The sequence below is a fragment of the Hyperolius riggenbachi genome, chromosome 9 (assembly GCF_040937935.1).
Source record: "Hyperolius riggenbachi isolate aHypRig1 chromosome 9, aHypRig1.pri, whole genome shotgun sequence".
Taxonomy (NCBI): Eukaryota; Metazoa; Chordata; class Amphibia; order Anura; family Hyperoliidae; genus Hyperolius; species Hyperolius riggenbachi.
Window position 1 is genome coordinate 76,949,972 of NC_090654.1, and position 19,749 is coordinate 76,969,720.

Genomic DNA, 19,749 nt, shown 5'->3' on the forward strand with positions numbered 1-19,749 from the left:
GATGTATTCACTCTCGATGGGTACACACATGACTTGTCCAACCCTTACGCCATATCGGATGTCCTCAAACCTCAAGCCAAGGTTCTCCCCAATGATAGTGAGCCGGGTCCCTCCTTGTCTGGGGCCAGTCTCAGGAGAAAGCTGTAAAAAGAAAAAAGTTCAGATGAATGAACTAGGTCAAATCATTCATGAAATGGGAACTCTACTTATACTGCTGGTCTAACAGATACACAACAGCCAAAACAAGGGAAATGTAACACATACCATAATAAACGCTTCTAGGAAATAAAAACAGTAAAATACGGCAAGTTATACACGAGAGTCTGTTGCATAATATTATCTGGCATCTTATGCTGGGTACACACTATGAGATTTTCTGGCCGATTTACTGTCAGATCGATTATTTCCAACATGTCCAATCTGCTTTCCGATCAATTTCCGATTGATTTCCATTCGCTTCAATAGGAAATCGATCAGGAAATGCTCGGAAATCAATCGGAAAGCAGATCGGACATGTCGGAAATAATCGTTCTGACAGTAAATCGGCTAGAAAATCTCATAGTGTGTACCGAGCATTAAAGGCATTAGTGGAGGCTTCCATCTTGATTACATTTCTTATCAGCATGAGGTGTCCTAATGACTGAAAAACGAGATGCCACTGATAAGCTGATGTATGGGGCAGGGCGAGCAATACTGGGTGTATGGCCAGATGTGCAGACCACAGATCCTGTTACGTGCATCAGCCATGGTGAGCACCTTATTAGGGCCATATTCCTCTCCATTTTTCAAGAGCTGTGGTCAGAAAGCACTAACTCAGCAAGCATCATGGACAGCAGTGTTGATGTTTGGGTGTGAGACAGAGAAGGTTGAGGCAGGAATCAGGGACAGAATTCTATTTGATCCAGCAGATGGACAGTACTTGGAATGCATGCAAAAATGGCACTGGGTAATTTGGGTGCAGGGTGAAGCCAAAAAACGTCTCACCCTGCTCCTGCAAAAGTCCTGGTGGCGTTAATTACTATTCCCCCTTCAGGTCGCCATGGGGTCAGGGGGAAGGACGTCATTATGCTGTTTTTAAAGTAATTTGGGCTCTGTCTTTTGACGGCACCCAAATTAGTCTGAGCGGCGCTATAGCCGTAGTTCACATTGTGGCCTATGGCGGTGCACCAAAATTTCCAGCATCACTTTACGCTGTTGCGGTATTTGGGTACATGTACAGGCTGCTGTAAATACTCTCTTTAGCTAAGCAAGATCAGGAATAAACAAAGGTGTATTAAGGATCAGGGGATCATTTGGTTTTTTTTCCGCAATTATCCTTCTTTCTGTAAAGCACAACCTACCGTTTTTAGGAAATGTTTTTAAAAGAGGTACACCTGTGGGTAAATAATTATGGCAAGAAGGTTTTTGAAATGGCAGAAAAAAAAATAAAAAATCAGCAAACAGCAAACCAGGAGTTAACTGAAAAAGCCCCTGGTATTGGTGTGTACACAGACTTCCATCCATCGCTGATCAAAGGTTTGGCCCAGCCTCCGTTGCAATTCCCGCCTGGCGCATTCCTATATCACAGGGACAGTGAAATATTCATGGACTTGGGCAGGGTAGAGCTTCTGAAGCACTTGCGGCTTTCATTTGGGCTCCCTGGCTTAACGACTGTATTTTGCTTTGCTGTTGAAACTCAACAAGAATGTGCGCGGATTCACAAAGAGCCCCCCCGTGTACTTACATTAACGTTCAAACCCCGGCAGCCCGCGGTAAGAAAGAGCACACAGCAGGAGCGCTACAACTGCATAACGGTCTGCAGGGCTGTACAAAGGACGGACAGCCAAAAGCACAGTCACGCAAGACACGTCAGGGTGGCAATTTACTGGGAATCTTAAGAAAAAGAATCTCCAGTCAAAGTTGGGGTTTATTTTATTATTATTATTTGACTTTACAATGGGATTGTATGGAATAGCTGTTTGGCTTTTATTGCTTCCTGTACCGGCCTTGACTAAAAGTCCAAACCCACAGCAAGATTTCATCTGTTAAAATAAAAGATGAACGATCGTTCCAACCAACATTGTGCAACTATCTTTAAAAGAAAAAGCAGTAAAAGACGGGTACAGACAGCGGTTGTACAACGATACTCGAGCATTTTGAAAGACCGTCATAATGGATCAAAATCAGATCAATTCGTTACATATCCACTGTGTGCACGGATCTTTAAACGATCTTTCCGTTAAAGTCTACGGAACTTCCCCCTCCTATCGTTGGTAGTCTTCTTGCAGACTTTTGCTGTGGTCTATATCCCATAGCTAAAGATCTTTATTATACAGATCTTGGAAAATGTGTTCATTGGCAGTAGGCTTGCTTATACTGAGTAGCTACAAGTATGTAACTGCTCGGAATAAAAATTTTAATTAGCCAGAACTGACAGGGGGAGGGGGGGGGGGGGAGAGTTGTGCTTATCTTACCCATGTTGCCACCTGGATCCAATGCATTTTACGTCACTTCCACACTTCCTACTTCAACTCCGGAGGAGGAAACGTGGGCGTGATGTGGAGCGCGGTATGGCACACAAGTGGAACGCTTTGGATGCAGGCAGCAACACGGGTAAGTTAACCCTCATCTCTCCCATGGTCAGCGCTGGCCAATTTATATTTCGATTCTGAGTAACTACGTACTCGTAGCTACTCGGTATTAGCAAGCCTAATCGGCAGTTCCCAGCCATTCAGTCTTGCAGTGGGTGCTCAGCTTAATATTTACCCACAATTTTAGGAATGCTACAGATTTTTATTTTTTGGTCATCACAATTAGAGTCAAAAACGTTTGCAAAACTGGTACCAAAGAACCAGGGATGATCTTTTTGTTGTAGTCTATCAAGTTTGTGTGTTATGCGCAATTGTGAAGTGTCTTCTGAAGATGAACATTTCAGGAGGTATGTCGTCAGGGCTGAGATGTAGCTCGGAAAAGGCATAGCTCTCTCCCTTTGCCCATACAGTTGCCTGGCACCACACAGGGGAGCCCATGGCATGATGAAATCCATTTAGCACAATTACTTATAACACGGCGTACAGGTGCGCGCTGACAAAGCCGGCATTATGACTGATGAGCGGGAGGGAAGGTGGCCCGCCAACGCCAATAATGAGCTAATTATGGCCAATTTCGCAGCAGATTTTGCTTGCCTCCAGAGCAGGCCGTCGCTCGGCACACACCTGTGGGTACTAACCGGGATGAATGATGCCGAGTGCCGGCCTGCACAATCTTATTCCAGGGAATTATGGGTCTTGTTACGGAGTTGCCGCAGGGAGACAGGAAGTGGAAGGGCAATATATGAGTGGGGAACTTTAATTACATTCTCCTGCTCATCCCATTCAGAGAACCAATCCAACTATGTGAGAAGATGTGTCCTGACGCTGGAACATTGTCCAGCACAGAGGAATTCACAGTCTCATTATTGAGGCCTTTTGTTTGTACATCTTAAAGTGTAGCTCTAAGAAGTGCTGATTTAATAACAGTGTAAGTTCACACTTACACAAAAAACCTGTCCGATTCCCTTGCATGTTTTCAGATCATGCGAAAATTTGCATACAAATTGTAATGTGAAGCCGCATGTGAAAAAATGGGACGCTGCCTTAGAACTGCTGGAGAAGCCTGACTCCTCCATACTGGTTTGTTATTTTTCCTGGATGAGTCAAGCTTATCCATACCGCCAGGAAGGCTAACATGTGGTGGCAGATCTATAGCTTTCATCTGGAAAATGAAAACTAGATTGGCTAAAGAGGAACTTTAACCACAGATTGAACTTCATTCCAATCAGTAGCTGATACCCCCTTTCCTACGAGAAATATTTACCTTTTCTCAAATAGATCATTGGGGGTCTGTATGGCTGATATTGTGGTGAAACTCCTCCCACAGTGTGATGTCATGTCCCTGACAGTTTGCCGACTGTGAAGCTCGTTGCATTGTGGGAAATAACAGATTTTTCCAGCTGCCAAGCAAGCAATATCTCCCTATGTGCATAGAACTCTCAGAAACAAACATTCCATACAGATCACCTGGCAGGACTAAAGATGTCACCACCAGTGATACATTTCAGAATGTAAATAAGGGTGAGGAAAGATTTTACAATGGGCAAACACTGACAAAATAATCTATAAATGATTATTGTAAATAATAAGCAATTTAATTCATTATGGTACGTTCACTACAGTTCCTCTGTAACTCAGACACGAGCTCTGTCCGCTCACAGCGCAGTGCTGGTGATAACTCCGCTAATAACCCTGGTGCAGCGAGGAGAATGGACGCAATGCCTGCATTTGGCTCCTGTGCGGTACGGCCTCTCACAGAACGCAGCTTAACATATGCTGTAAGAGTGGCATACAAGTGCTGTCAGGTGGATGGAGAAGAGGAACAATTTGCTGCCACATAACAGAAGGAAGCAATCACCCCTCTTCTCATTTCTATAGCACTTAAGATGCAGCATTCTTGGCTCTGCTTACTGCAGGGAGGGATGTACAGTTCATTACGTGTCCCTCCCCCACCCTCTTCTGTCACCTGTGCCATATCGCACGTCCAAAAGGAAATCTGCACATTTATTACAAATACAAATCTACTCCTCCTTTTAGTAATTTATTAAAAGTTACCTATCTGTTTAATTCTGCCGTCTACTCTAACTTAATAGGATTTGTTACTATGCAACCACCGCAATACCACCCTGATGTACAAAACTATCCAGAATAACTATCTTAAACTACAACTTGCTCCCAAAAAGTTTTCAAACAACTTTAAAATACAAAAGCCCAAGTAAAGATGAGTCAAGGTAGGGTGCAAAAGTCATTAGTTAAGATGTATAGAAGGGAGTGAATTTATCTATGTCTTCTACAAAATAATAGAAAGAGTCTACTTCTCTTCTGGCAAATCACACTACTGGCGAAAAAAATGCAGTGAATTCTCCCTGTACAATTCACAGTGCTGACATCACCAATAAGGCGACAGCTCACACAAAGGCAATAAGCCAGGTAGCTATCCTACAGCTGCTATCTACAGAATGGGAGCAGGAACAGATTTCTACCTTAAACACAAGCAGAGTTACCCTTTAGTACAGCACTGCCCATTCCAACCTCCTCCTGGCTTTTCTTCTAATTGGTTTCACAGGGGAACCTTTAAATAAAACAACAAACCTTCGTTCTGAAAAATAAAACCGCCGTCCTGTGTTAGATATGCACAAGCACAAAGATCACAGGGAGGGAGCAGGCATTGATCTCAGCGAAACCTGCAGATGTCTGCCGGCCGTCTCATCTTCCTATCATCTGATTTATGCAGTATTACACGGGGGCTGACTGGTGTCCAGGTCAGCAATCCCCAGCCGTGCCCATTACAGGGGGAGACCACATCATATGCAGACTTTCAACCAAACCTGACACAGGGAGAATACCTTAAACACAGCTCTGGTCTTATTCAAATATGTGAACGATCTGCTTAAACCCAATTCCTGGTCCAGTGTGGGCTCGCTGTGCTAGATAGTGCTGGTTTTCAGCATTTTGATAAGCTCATGCACAATAAATTGCATTCACTATTAAACATACAGAATCTGAGCACTGCATACCAAATCTTTAGACATTATTTATCCCGAAGTAAAATCCCACAGCGTCAGGAACAGCACCGGGCAACATATCTTAAAGTAGTATGAAACTCAGCATTTCCTCTTTGCTCTAAAAGATCATTTACAGCATAAAATCTACTACCACAAAAAAAGTAGCACAACAGCATTCAAACAGTTAAACAGCACTTTTTTCCTTCAGTGGAAAGCTCCTTGCGTCAGGGGGCAGCTTCTGGCCACATCTGAAGAGGTTATAACATCTTTTGTTTACTTTCCTTTGTCAGATACATTTTGTAAACATTAGCAAATTGGCAAAACTGAGCTGTACTGAGCTGAGGGGCAGAAAGAGCTAAGAAGTGATCACTAGATAGATTTTAATATATAAATACAGCAGATATGCATTAAAATGCAATGCTAGCTTTCAGAGCAGATAAACTGTACTTTGGGAGTTTGTAAACAGACAATATTACTTGTGCATAAAGGCAAGTATGATAACTGTTTGGTTAATAAAAAGTAGGATAACACATTTTTATTGAATGTTAAGGAAAACAAGAGTTTGCTTTCTTAAAACAGAAAGAATTTGTGATAATTCAGGTTGGAGTGAGCTTGAGATGTCTCCCAGTGCATCACTGCTGAATATATGCAAATTAACCATTGTTGCCCTTAGAAGCTAAACACACCTCCAGAACCGCTGGAATGCAATGATGTGTCAGCTTGTTCATTTGTACAGAGCCATAATAATTCAAAATGCGTACAGACTGTTTCGGATTGTTTGATCCTCATCAGTGCATGGCATGGATCAATTTGGCTCTATGGAGTAGGGCCTGTAACACCAAGAGGTACAGACTAACTAGCAAGCTCATGGTGACCCAGAACTCATTGGAGTGTGTGAAGGGCTACACACTCCAATGAGTTCTAGTTCACCATGAGCTTGCTGGTTAGTCTGTACCTTATTGAATGTTATGTCAGTTTTATCCCACTTGAAATAGACCCCGTTAGCACATGCATCCTTCACGTTTTGGTAGAAAGACATGGTTTTATATATATATGTGTTTCAGCCGTGTACTGAATTGTCTGAATGTCATCACCCAATACTGCTGAGCTGCAGTGCTGTGATACGTACACACAGACAACCGTTTACACTTAAATGTTTGTAGCCAGTATGGATGGTCAGTGTAAACAGTGTCGGCACCAGGGCAATTCCTCAGCGTTTTTACGCACACATTGGGAATAGCTATTGTATGTGACCTGCTGGCAGAGGGTAAACAGAAGAGTGCAATTCAGAGAATGATAACTGACAACAAACATGTGGCGACTGCTGTGCATTCCCTGAGCACAGACAAAAGACTGAGCTCACAGCTGCTGCCGCCTCTTCTTCATACGGAGACTAGAGGAAGAGTTCTGCCAGTATCAGGCTTTTTATACTGATGGTCATACATCCTTACTGGCTTTATCATTCAGGGCTGAGATGCAGCAGAGGTGTAGGCAGCACAACATGCCTGCAATAGCCCCTGTTATAAGCTAAGTGTAAATACTACGACCAGAGATCGTAGTGCACAAATGACTCGCATGCACACCTCTGCATTGCTGACATGTCATTGGTGGGATTCACTAACTACTGATCGATCTTGTAAGGCTAAGGGTGCACACACATCCAATTTTGATTGTCCAATGATTGGTTTGTTTTAATATTTCCATGTAGTATGAGGGCCAACACATTCTGAATACTCTGTGTTGGAAAGTTTTAATACTGTAAGGAGGTGGTAAAGTTGGTCAGTAATTAGCCAATCAAAATTGCATGTGTGTACACCTACTGCGTTTTGTTTTGTTTTTTTAAGTATTTTCAGTAGCGATTCAGAAATCAGAGAGGCTACCCCAAGCGTTGCTGGTAACTGAATCGCACAAGAATGCAGTTGTGACTTTGTAATAAAATATAAACCTCAACAGTGGAAATAGTGTTCTACTTTACAATGCCTACTATTATGCTTTGCACATTGCATGCGTTTCTGATCAGATCGCTGCTAGTGGAAAAGGGCCCTTAGGGTATATCTAATATGGCTGGACACTGTGGTGTTCCCCGGGCACACAGAAATGGCTGTGGTGTTCCCCAGGCACACAGAAATGGCTGTGGTGTTCCCCAGGCACACAGAAATGGCTGTGGTGTTCCCCAGGCACACAGAAATGGCTGTGGTGTTCCCCAGGCACACAGAAATGGCTGTGGTGTTCCCCAGGCACACAGAAATGGCTGTGGTGTTCCCCAGGCACACAGAAATGGCTGTGGTGTTCTCCAGGCACATAGAAATGCTGTGGTGTTCCCCAGGCACACAGAAATGGCTGTGGTGTTCCTCAGGCACACAGAAATGGCTGTGGTGTTCCCCAGGCACACAGAAATGGCTGTGGTGTTCCCCAGGCACACAGAAATGGCTGTGGTGTTCCCCAGGCACACAGAAATGGCTGTGGTGTTCCCCAGGCACACAGAAATGGCTGTGGTGTTCCCCAGGCACACAGAAATGGCTGTGGTGTTCCCCAGGCACACAGAAATGGCTGTGGTGTTCCCCAGGCACACAGAAATGGCCGTGGTGTTCCCCAGGCACACAGAAATGGCCGTGGTGTTCCCCAGGCACACAGAAATGGCTGTGGTGTTCCCCAGGCACACAGAAATGGCTGTGGTGTTCCCCAGGCACACAGAAATGGCTGTGGTGTTCCCCAGGCACACAGAAATGGCTGTGGTGTTCCCCAGGCACACAGAAATGGCTGTGGTGTTCCCCAGGCACACAGAAATGGCTGTGGTGTTCCCCAGGCACACAGAAATGGCTGTGGTGTTCCCCAGGCACACAGAAATGGCCGTGGTGTTCCCCAGGCACACAGAAATGGCTGTGGTGTTCCCCAGGCACACAGAAATGATCAGTTCTGGATGAACCAACAGTTTAGTAATAAACAATTGTTCAAAACTGAGACTCTAGAATTTCTGTTGTCTACTTGAATAAAGATATTTTTCAGTGAATAACTGATCGTGTGTCTACTTGTGGGAGGTAAGTCCACCACTTCCTCCCCCCTTTTAAACAGTTTTTAACTATTTTATCCTTATCTTGCACCTCCGTTTTTAACAATTGTTTATTCTGATTGTCCCCCCTTTCTTCTACTTCTACGGAGAGCGACATTTTTCACCCCACCCACCTGCCCACTGAGTGGTTACCAGAGGTAACCCACCGTTGTGAGTATATTCTCATATATTTACTCTTACGACCAATTGGTTTGATATACTGCACTATTGGGGCTTTCAATCTGCTTTGTTTTTCAAACAACAGTTTAGTAAGTCCCTTTGGCACTTACACTGAACATACTGAGACTCTTATGATGTGCTCATCTAAAGTGCTAAATGAAATGAACCCACCAAGCAATTCCCGATTTGCCCCCTTACCTTGGTGATTTTGGGGTCGGTGCAGCGGCTGTGCGGGGTGCTGACGTGCATCCATGGGCTCTCATAGGTGGGACAGTTCTGACGCAGAGTACACTTCTTCTCGCTGACGCACCAGCCGCATTCGAAGCGAGGATCAGACTTCAGACAGAGTCCGCAGCTCTCCCGCAGGGCCGAGCACTTGTACAGGTGGGCTGCACGACAAACCAGACAGTCAATACTCGCTCACACTATGCTCAGTTATTAATTACACGGCCTTGCTAATTAGCATTACAACACAAGGCCGCAGCAAGCGAGACAAAATCCAATAACCGGTGCGAAGAGCTGGAAGGCAGAACATTGCTTCATTACCACTCGCTGGGCATCATGAATAAACACATCGCAAAGATGGAATGCCGGTGCTGCCCACACAACCCAAACCAATCCTCATTCTTCACCTGTCTGGGCAGGCCAGAAGGTCAAATGGAAAGTAAGGTTCTATGGGCAACACCAGATATGTTCTCTCCAGCCATATTAATAGATCAGGATCAATCACACAATCAGTTCAAAAATCTAAAAACATGATCAGAAGGTTGCTCCATTGAAAACTGAATATCAAAATGACCACAAGAGTCAGAGATATTGGCTATCATTCATAAAGCATTTCCGCATGCGGAAATGCTGAAAACAGCTCACTTTACCGACCTCTTAGCAAAGTCTCTATTCATAAAGGCTCTTTCCGCATGCGAAGCTGACATTTCCGAGAAGAGCGATAAATCACCGCCTTGTGCGGTGATTATCATAAAAAATGTAACAAACTGTCAATTCATAAAGATTACCGCAAGCGGTATGAGGACAGGGAATACCGCCCCCTCTGATGTGGCGGTAACAATGTTAACTTAATGGAGACACAGACCTCCCAGGCCACTGCAGTAGAGTGGAACATGGAGAAATGTATCAACTCCGCAGCTTCTCCTGTTTCCGCAAGCCTACCGCCTGCCTACCGCCAGCCTAGTTCGGGAAATCTCCGCACTCCTATCGCCACTGTATCCTTTTCTATGAATGCCCACCCAGAAGTCTAAAATTGATTCTCCTTACCGACAGCTGTTTTATGAATGATAGCCATTGACTACAAAAAATGATAATATTACTGTACTTTTCAAGTAAAAGTCAACCCAACTTCCAAATTTGGGAGGGAGACGAATGAAGTACAAGCTATGCGGTACATGCCCTAACACACTATTTACTGACCTGAGGAATTGGGTAGGCTCCCTTAAAACGCGTTGTCTTACACAAATGAACTACCGGTACCTCTTTTTTACCCTAAATGATGTGTTCATCCTGAGGCAAGTTCCTCTTACTTTTTAACAGTTTTTAAAGGTTTTATACTTTTTGGGACACCTCTCTACCTAGTTATGTTATGTCCCCCAATGGGGGTGGTTATCACTTTGGCCCGCTGACGGTCTCCTCCTTTGGTGACCCTAACTACACTTTTCCTGGAGCGCGACCTAATCGTTTCAAGACATGCACATCTGCAAGTGTGATTGGATACAGCTCACCCAAAGCTTATATAGCGTGGTTCACGTTTAGCAACCCAGGTTAGTGAATACCACTTTTATTGGCCTTATACTATTTGCATAACATACGTTACTTACCTGGGACTTCTTCCAGCTCCTAGAAGTCTTTTGGGTCCCTCACCATAGCTCCAGTGCTCCCCGGTGTTCTGCTGGCTGCCCATGCCGAACTGTCGGTGCTTCTGCACATTTGCGGGTGCAGACTACACAGGTGTAGTAAGAATCCGGTGCCGTGGCCCGCACACACCGAAGTGCCAACAGGTCAGGGAGCAGAACATTGGGGAGCACCTGAGCTTGCGGTGAGGGTCCCAGAAGACTTCTAGAGACTGGAAGAAGGCCCAAGTAAGTTGCTTTACTTTTTCACCTCGGAGTCCTTTAAGTTTGACTAGCTTCAAAGTCTAATTAAACCCAAAATTAAGCTCCAAGTTTCCTACCTCATTTCTGGTAAGCTAACTGGCTCCACCACCAAATACAATTACATATATATCAGACTATAGTAGGGACGAGACAATGGTAGGGTTTATAACAATAATATTTTTATAGCGCTTTTCTCCCTGGGGACTCAAAGCGTTGTGACCCTGCATTATGCAGTCTCAAAAGCTCGGGAAAAGAGGTGAGTTTTTAGCCTTTTTTTAAAGCTGTCCAGAGAAGGAGCCTCTCGTACTGATTGTGGAAGTGAGTTCCATAGAGTAGGGGCTGCATAGGAAAAGGCCCGAGCACCAAATGTTAGGTGTATCCTGGGAATAACCAGCTTCATCTTGTTGGCAGAGCGGAGGGTGCGTGGAGGGGCATAAAGTTCTACTGCGAGTTCCTTTTAAGGGACAGCCAGCAACATGAATACGGACTCTATAATGGACTGTGGTAGATGTCAGCACTATATAAATGCACAATAATAATCCCTATATTGTGTCTGCTGCTTGGCACAGACTTTCTCACACAGCTCTCACCTTGTATATTCTGCGGGTTGTCAATGACGAAATGGCCGTTCCACACCACAGAGAGATTCACTGGCAGATCACTGATGTCATTCCCCTCGTAATTATACTGCAAGAGAAACATATGCAGACAATGAGCAAGCGATGTCACAGCACACTGCTTATTTTCAGCATCATAAAAATGCTAACAATTCTGGTCTTTTCAAAAGGAGTGTGTGTAGTATTTTCTTGTAACATTGTGCCTAGCTTATATAAATATAACACAGGGTGGATTTTATGTAATCGGTTTATTTCTTCTGATTTACGAAAACAGAGATCTCCAAGAATCCAGTGGGGGTATCAAAAATAATTCAATAAGCTAGGACTTCTATATAAACCATCTGCTTTCAAGTGGTCAGGATTTTTTGACTTGCCCGGGTTACATCAGATAATAGTGAGGCTAGTTGAGATGTACATGAAGTAAAGGCTGTGTGGTTGCAGCTGTATGCAGCACCCACAGCAACTTACAAAATACACACAGCTGCTAATTTACAAATTAGAATTATTGTGTATTTATATAGTGCTAACATCGCCTTCACTGCTTTAACACAATGTACATAGTCGGATCCCTCAGAAGGGCTCACAATCTCATCCCTTCTATAGCCAGGCACTATAATATGTTCCTATTGTAGTCGAAGGACAATTTTTGGGGTCAATTTACTTGTATGGTTCAATTTGTGTGGAAACCAGAGAACCCAAATTACAGAAACACGAGGAAAACATACAAACTCCATGCAGATAAGTGTCCTGGTCCAGAGTGTTACCCACTACACCACTGTACTGCCCATGAAGCACACAGTGGCAGGGATTAGATTGTGAGCAACTCTGAGGATCACTTAGTCACATGACTATGTACTCTGTAAAGAGCTGCTGCGTAAGATGTTAGCACTACATAAATACACAATACTGTAATAATAATAATATAGCCTAGGTGAGGAGTGCAAACCTCTCTGCATCCTTCATAATATAAGAGAAACATTGACCGACTGGACACATATAAATGACATCACTTCCTGACAAAGCGAGATAAGAATGCACTTTGACCTCTATAGTGCTTCTTCATCCCACATTTCTCAAGGGATGCTGCAATTATTAGCTGTCTATATGTTAGAGGAGCCAACATACATCACATGGAGGTGAACATTCTCTGCTGAAGTGTCACAGCAGTCAGATAAATGGCCTGTTGTATTCAGAGCGCTGAGAACAGCAGCTGACGGCCAGAAATGAAAATTAAACATCTAAGGAAAGTAAAGATAGACGATAAAAGGCATGAGTAGGACAACAGTCAGCCCATCCTTGGTCAGCCTGTAACAGGTCCGACGAAAAGGAATACACCACTATGCACTGTGTAGAATGTTCCAGATCCTATCACAGCAGCAAGTGTAAAACAGCTACAGGCCTTTCAGAGAGTAAATACACCTCTGCTTATAGCGCACATGTGGAAGATTTGTTCTTCCTTCTAACATGTGGCCGATAATGGTTGCATACCTTTGTCCTGCATTAACAGCTGCATAGCTTTGTGCTGCACCAAATGGTATGATATAAAACTAACAACGGCAGTGTTTCTGTTGCATTTTCATAAAATTCAGTTTGTGCTAGGAGATGAATCAAACAAGGCGCACCAATTTTTGAACAGGGATATATCAACTATTTACTGGACGGAGCTGGTAGATGTCTGTGAGTAAGCAGACATAGCTTATCGCTATCTACTCTCTGTCACACAGGGAGTCATTGTTTCTCTCAGAGTACAGTCACCAGAGCTACGAGGATTGTTCCTCACACAGACTATGTACAGCTTCCACCACAAATATAATACTTCAGAAATCTAGAGTGTGGCTAAAACATTTCTAAATGTCACAGTCCAGGAGTGTTCATTCATAGGGCAAGTTTGCTTGAAATCTTTATCTCTGCTTTTAAGATCATGGATTTTCCAGCCAATGCAATATTTCCTTGATAGGGCTAGTCTGGTAGGCCGAGTTTTAATCCAGGATGCCTTCTTGCCATTTTAGGGCCCCTGCTATAGTTCTAAGCTCGGTTCTATGGACTTCCACCAAGTTTAAACAGCTGTAATACATTATAAATCCAGCATTTGGAAAGAGATGTGCTTTGTAATGGCTATAGCAGGTATGCAAGACCCTCATAAGTCCCCAGAGTGAAGTCCCTGAGACATGGAATAAACTCTTCAGTGATTTAACTCTCCAGAAATCACAAAAAAGACAAATATAGGTTGTGAGTGGCGTGATCCTCATTAAATGTGTAAGGGCTAGTGTACACAGAGTTTTAAAGAGGGACTGTCAGACACAAAATCTAATTCCATTTACCCACTGCTCTGTGTTTAATATGCAGCCTGCAACCTTAACCTACATTGCAAGCACTCAGAAATGTTTCTGCTGTAATAAATCTTATCTCATTCAGCCTGGCTCTGTTTTTGCCATTGCCAATGAGAAGAAACCTTGTCATCACTCCCACATTCCTGCTCCTCACTGATTGGCTCAGGGCAGTGTTTACAAAGCAAGCTAGCTACGACAGTGCAGTTTCTAGGAGGAAAAAAGTAAGGGAGGAAATGACATCAGGATTGGCTTCAGTCAGAGTGAATCAACATGGAAAATGCCAGGAACAGAATTCTCTTTACTATATAAAATTTACTGAAATCAAAACATGGACAGTACAATACATCTGTTATATAAGTAGAACAAGTAGTTATCTACTTATATATGTGTTTTTTCTGCAGGGATAATATGGCTGTCCCTGATGCTTTAAGCTCAGGTTGTTATATGACATCAACCTGGGCTTGAAATGAAGAAAAAGGTCTGTGGACACCTGACTAAACTGAGCGGCTTACTCTGAACTGCAGCAGATGAGTTATGTTGAAAGGTTGAGGGTCCATGCGCACTATACCAAAAAAGCAAGGAGTCAAAAAATGTGTAACCAATCAGACTTTAACTTCCATCCTTAGATCAGGTAGAGCTATACAATCGGACTGCTGATTGGCTGCACAACACAGCTCTGCACACTGTCATATGAAACCAAGACTTACACATCAAATTCTCTCCAACACCCAGACTGACAAAACAGACAGATACAATTTAGTGTTGCGCACAGCACCAAATTGAGGACCGCACTTACAAGAACTTGGGACTGCCATTTGCAAGCTAAGCCAGGCTCAGGAAGCAGATAGTGGCCAACAGTGGGATTTAGCTGTGAACAGCACAGCACAGGCCTAAGTGAAACTGGCATTTTCAATTTGTACTCTGACATGTCTCATTTGGGACCCTGAGATCTTCAGAATGCACCTAGGCCTGAGGCAGCATGGGCCAGTTAAAGCCAATTTCAGCTTCTCACTTGTTTACCCCCCAAAAAATATAACACTGCGGATTTACTAGCAGATGTGTTGGGAGCTTCATAGAATGGCACACTAGCAGTATCCAAATAAATAAAATGCATAAAACGTAATGGAGACAAAAGTCCTGATCAGGTTTGCTGGTGTATTTACCATGTGTGACTCAGTACAGTATGTGCTCCTACCACCTACATTCCCCTGGAAAAGAATCAGGGCTACTGCACAATAATGGGAATAAGGACAATCTGCAGACAGGAAAGTCTATTAAATATGGATCAGCTACTACATAGGGAATAATGGTTGTAGCCAATTGTATATTTGTATATGATCAGCTACAAATAGCGGTCATTTGGGTACCCGTGATTCATGTTGGGTATTATGAGAGGGACGTTAGTGTTAGGCACTAGACATGGCGGTTAGTGTTAGGCACAAGGAGCTTAAAGGGACACTTAAGTCAAACAAAAAAATGAGTTTTACTCACCTGGGGCTTCCAATAGCCCCCTGCAGCTGTCCGGTGCCCTCGCCGCCTCCCTCCGATCCTCCTGGCCCCACCAGCAGCCACTTCCTGTTTCGGTGACAGGAGCTGACAGGCTGGGGACGCGAGTGATTCTTCGCGTTCCTGGCCACAATAGCGCCATCTATGCTGCTATAGCATATATCATATACCATATAGCAGCATAGAGGGTGCTAATGTGTCTGGGAACGTGAATAATCACTCGTGTCCCCAGCCTGTCAGCTCCTGTCACCGAAACAGGAAGTGGCTGCCGGCGGGGCCAGGAGGATTGGAGGGAGACGGCGAGGGCACCGGACAGCTGCAGGGGGCTATTGGAAGCTCCAGGTGAGTAAAACTCATTTTTTTTTGTTTGACTTAAGTGTCCCTTTAAGGGTTTAAGACAAGACTCCCTAACACTGCAGGGTGGCCTCCTGAGCGCATCCCAGTGGCTGCAGCTCTTGAGCGCTTTGAGTCAGACTGGACAAAAGCTCTATACAAAAGTTCAGATTATTATTATGGCTGCCAGGGTACAGGGTAATCTATAGTAAAATACCGGTAATATAAATGCCCAATATTTTTACTAGTGGCATCCAACTCACACAATGGGGCTGCTACACGTATTGGACAAATTCCCCCGATAATTTCCCTATTTTACACTGGGATCTCCAGTTTGCCATTTCTGCCCAGAGGAGAGATTTTCCAAGTTCCCAACTTCCTGCATCACACAGAGTATTTAGTCATGTCTCTAACTGCTCCCTCAGAGGCGCTCGCAATTTAATCCCTGCCATCAAAGTCTATAATTAACCTACCTGTATGCTTTGGGATGTGGGAGGAAACCAGAGTGACCAGAGGAAACCCACCCAAACACAGGGAGAACATATAAATGCCGTGCAGGTAGTGCCCCGACTGGGATTCGAACCATGGACCCAGCGCTGCAAGCAAGAGTGCTAACCACTACACCACCATGCTGCCCACATAGATGTACAGGAAGTGAGGGAAAACCTCTTCAATTAGGACATTTGTGTAAATCCAAAAGTGGGTGAAACCTTGTGGACCCTATCCAAAAAAATAACCATTTGGTAATGAGTTGGAGTTACTTTATAGAAAACAGACTGCACAACGGGTCTTCAGAGACCGTGACTCAATCAAACTTACAATTCAGTGCCCTCTGGAGGCTCCTGAACCCAAGGCACCCGCTGTACATTAACCTCAGCTTAGCTTTAGGTCATTGGTCAGTATCCCACAATGCAATACAGAAATCTGACAATCACAGACTTCACAATGTGACTGCAGAGACTGTATAATCTGGGCCCTGGATACATGAAAGATATGTTGCAGCTGCGTAGCAATCCCCGCATTCTCAGATCCACAGGTTCTAATAATCTAGTCATACCCAGAGTCCACTTGGAAACTTTTGGTCCCAGAGCCTTCTGTCATGCTGCTCCTACGTTTTGGAACTCCCTACCTCAACAGATCAGGACAGCTCCATCCCTGGCCGTGTTTAAATCCAGACTGAAAACCCACCTGTTCAGTTTGGCATTTGCAGAATTATAACTTTTGTTGTGTGAATACTTAATCCTACTACCAGTTACTGAATCTGAGAGAGCCTAAGCGCTTTGAGTCCTATGGGAGAAAAGCGCTATAGAAATGTTATTGTATTGTATCAAAGTTGTACTTCATCGCCCTCTAGAGGCTCCTGAACCTCAGGCACCTGCTGTACACAAAGCTCAGCTTAGCTTTAGGTCAGTGTTCAGTCAATATCACAACACAGCAATCTGAAGGAAGAAGAATTATTTCATTCCTTTGTTACCTTCAATTAAGGAGATAAAGATCTCATCCTATTTTATGACTCATAAACCACAACCTCCAGCTAACATGTCACTAACTACATATCCTAAGCAGCTGTGATGCAAAATAGAGCTCTTATTTCAGGCCTTTCCACCGTACGGCTTCCACAATCCCATCTTGTTGATGACATTCTTTAACCCGTTGATGGCCGAGCCGTCAATCTCACTTACGGCAGCATGAGAGGTCTGCATTCCATGATATTAGAAAGTGACAAGCCGTAATTCGGAAATAATGATGCTGCGAATTACTTACCGGGAGATGGCGGGGGCCAGGAGGTCAAAATGAATCCTAAAGCGGCGGCTTCCTGCGGTATTATCCGTGGCAGCAAATGAGATTAGACCCCCTCCCAACAAGAACCCCGGATTGCCCCGACTGACACATCAGCACAAGCGGATTAACACAGAGATGCGAGCGGCTTGAAAAGCATCTTCAGACTCGTGAGCAGATTGGAAAGAGAAGAGTCTGGATGAAAGCGAAAGTCTGGGAAGCATGAATGTCTCATCCGGCAATTTCCCTTCACTCCATTTATCTCCAAGCAACAATTCAAATTTACACATAGCCAATTTAATGCCTCCATATCAATATATAGAAGAGAACCAGTCACAAATAGGCATTTGTTGTCGCAACTTGAATCTTCACCCCCTGTTTCATCTAACAAGAACAATTCAACGCCTTGGAACAAAGAATACCTCCACTTTAGTATAAACATCTATATAACACGTCCTCATAAAACAATAAAAAAAACACACATACACAGACTTACTTCAACTTCAATTAGGGCTCTTTGACATCAGACAACGCGAACAGGAGCCGTTCTCCTGCACGCGGCGTGCCGTCGGGTATCTGCGGTGCGACGCAATCAGCGGCGGTAGCTGGTAATTAAACCCGACGGAAAACGCCGGCTCGCGGGTGCGTTGGAGGAAAAACTGCGCCCGGGTGCGTCGGAACCGCAACGCATCGAAACGCAGCGTCGAGTGTGAAAGGTAAAATGAAAGTCTATGGACTTTCATCTTACCTTGGTTAACGCAAACGGCTTCCGTTTGCGTTAACGCAGAAAGTATGCCCTAATGTGAAAGAGCCCTTAGTGAATGTTGTAACTCACTTTCCTGGAAACCATGGCAACTGTATAACTCTATGTTGCTGGTGTAAAAGGCACTAAACCCTGGTACACACATCCAATTTTTATCTGCCAGTTTTACCACTTCCAAGTAGTATGAGAGCTTACCTACACAACCTGTTCACAGTATTGAAAGTCTAATGGCTCTGATTCTACATGAAGGTGGTAAAATTGGTCACTGATTGGCTGTGTCTATGGAGCTTTAGAATTCTCATCTCTCTCCGCGTGTCACTGGATCAAAAGACGTTCAGAACATAACCTGAAATCTACACAAAGCAGAGAGTAAAATCTGCGACAAACTTTCCAACACCGATCTTCAAACTTTTAAACAAAAAGTACCAGTTCACTGTCCTCTAGACCAGTGGTTCTCAACATTATTTTGGTATGTACCCCTTATGAAAGCCTGTGCTTACCACGTACCCCCTGGTACATTATCCCAAGTACCCCCTAGGTGCCCCTTGACACATACCGTATACACACACGCATATAATCCGACCCGTGTATAAGCCGAGGTACCCACATTTCCCTCAAAAATCATGACTCGCGTATAAGCCCCCTACCCAGTATAGCCCCATCCCCAAAGCCAGATGTGCTCCAAGGATGATACAGCTGTCTTAAGATGCCACTAGATGGCGTCATATATATGAGAAACAGTGATGCCACACAGGAAGAATGCCCGATCATTGCACCGCTGACATGTTGCTTGCACTCTCCGCTCCACAAGCCAGGGGACACAGGTAGTCTTGAGCAGTGTACTCTGCACACCATGTTGCAGGGGATGGGGGCACAGACACAGCAGGGAGCCAGCTGGCCAGAGCAGGATCACTAGTGCACAATCCATAAGCTTCTCTGCAAGTAACAAAACCTGCTCCACTGACTCACATATAAGCCGAGGGGGTAACATTTCAGCACATTTTTTGTGCTGAAAAATTAGGCTTATATGCGAGTATATACAATGTTTATAATATACAGCGAATAAATTATTTTCAAGCATTCTCCACTGTTTTAATCATTTAAACTGTATATTCAGACTTGAAATATAACATTTCTTATATTTAACTTTATTAGTTTTGAATACCTCCTAACCCATACCCACCAGAAGTACCCCCAGGGGTAGGCGTGCCTCATGTTGAGAACCTAGGCCCTAGCCTGCTGGATGGCGACGACACCTCATTAGCATTCCAATCACAGCCCCCCACATTTTATTGCCCCCGCTACAATCCTCACCATTCTAATGCCTTCACTATAGGGCCCTTAACAGTATTCCCAATTCAAAATGTCTCACTAAGAGTATTCTTAATATAATGACCTCGCTATAGTGCTATCCATTACAATGTGCCACATAGTGCTGCCAATGTCAGTATTCCCCAAATTACCATTGTCACCATAGTAGCATCCTCATTTTAGTACTTCCCATATTAATGC

General features: G+C 44.1%; 1 protein-coding gene across 11 annotated transcripts in view; it reads right to left on the reverse strand.

The window, feature by feature from the left end:
• The window catches only part of PLXNA1 (plexin A1), a 508,150-nt gene that overhangs the window by 90,410 nt on the left and 397,991 nt on the right, over window positions 1-19,749 (reverse strand). For all 11 annotated transcript variants that reach the window (XM_068253084.1, XM_068253090.1, XM_068253089.1 and 8 more), the window contains 3 exons: window positions 11,500-11,596; window positions 9,003-9,193; window positions 1-141 (listed from right to left, as the gene is read on the reverse strand). The exon at window positions 1-141 is cut by the window's left edge and continues 11 nt beyond it. In XM_068253084.1, coding sequence (XP_068109185.1) covers window positions 1-141; window positions 9,003-9,193; window positions 11,500-11,596 — 429 coding nt within the window. The remainder of the gene's footprint in view (window positions 142-9,002; window positions 9,194-11,499; window positions 11,597-19,749) is intronic.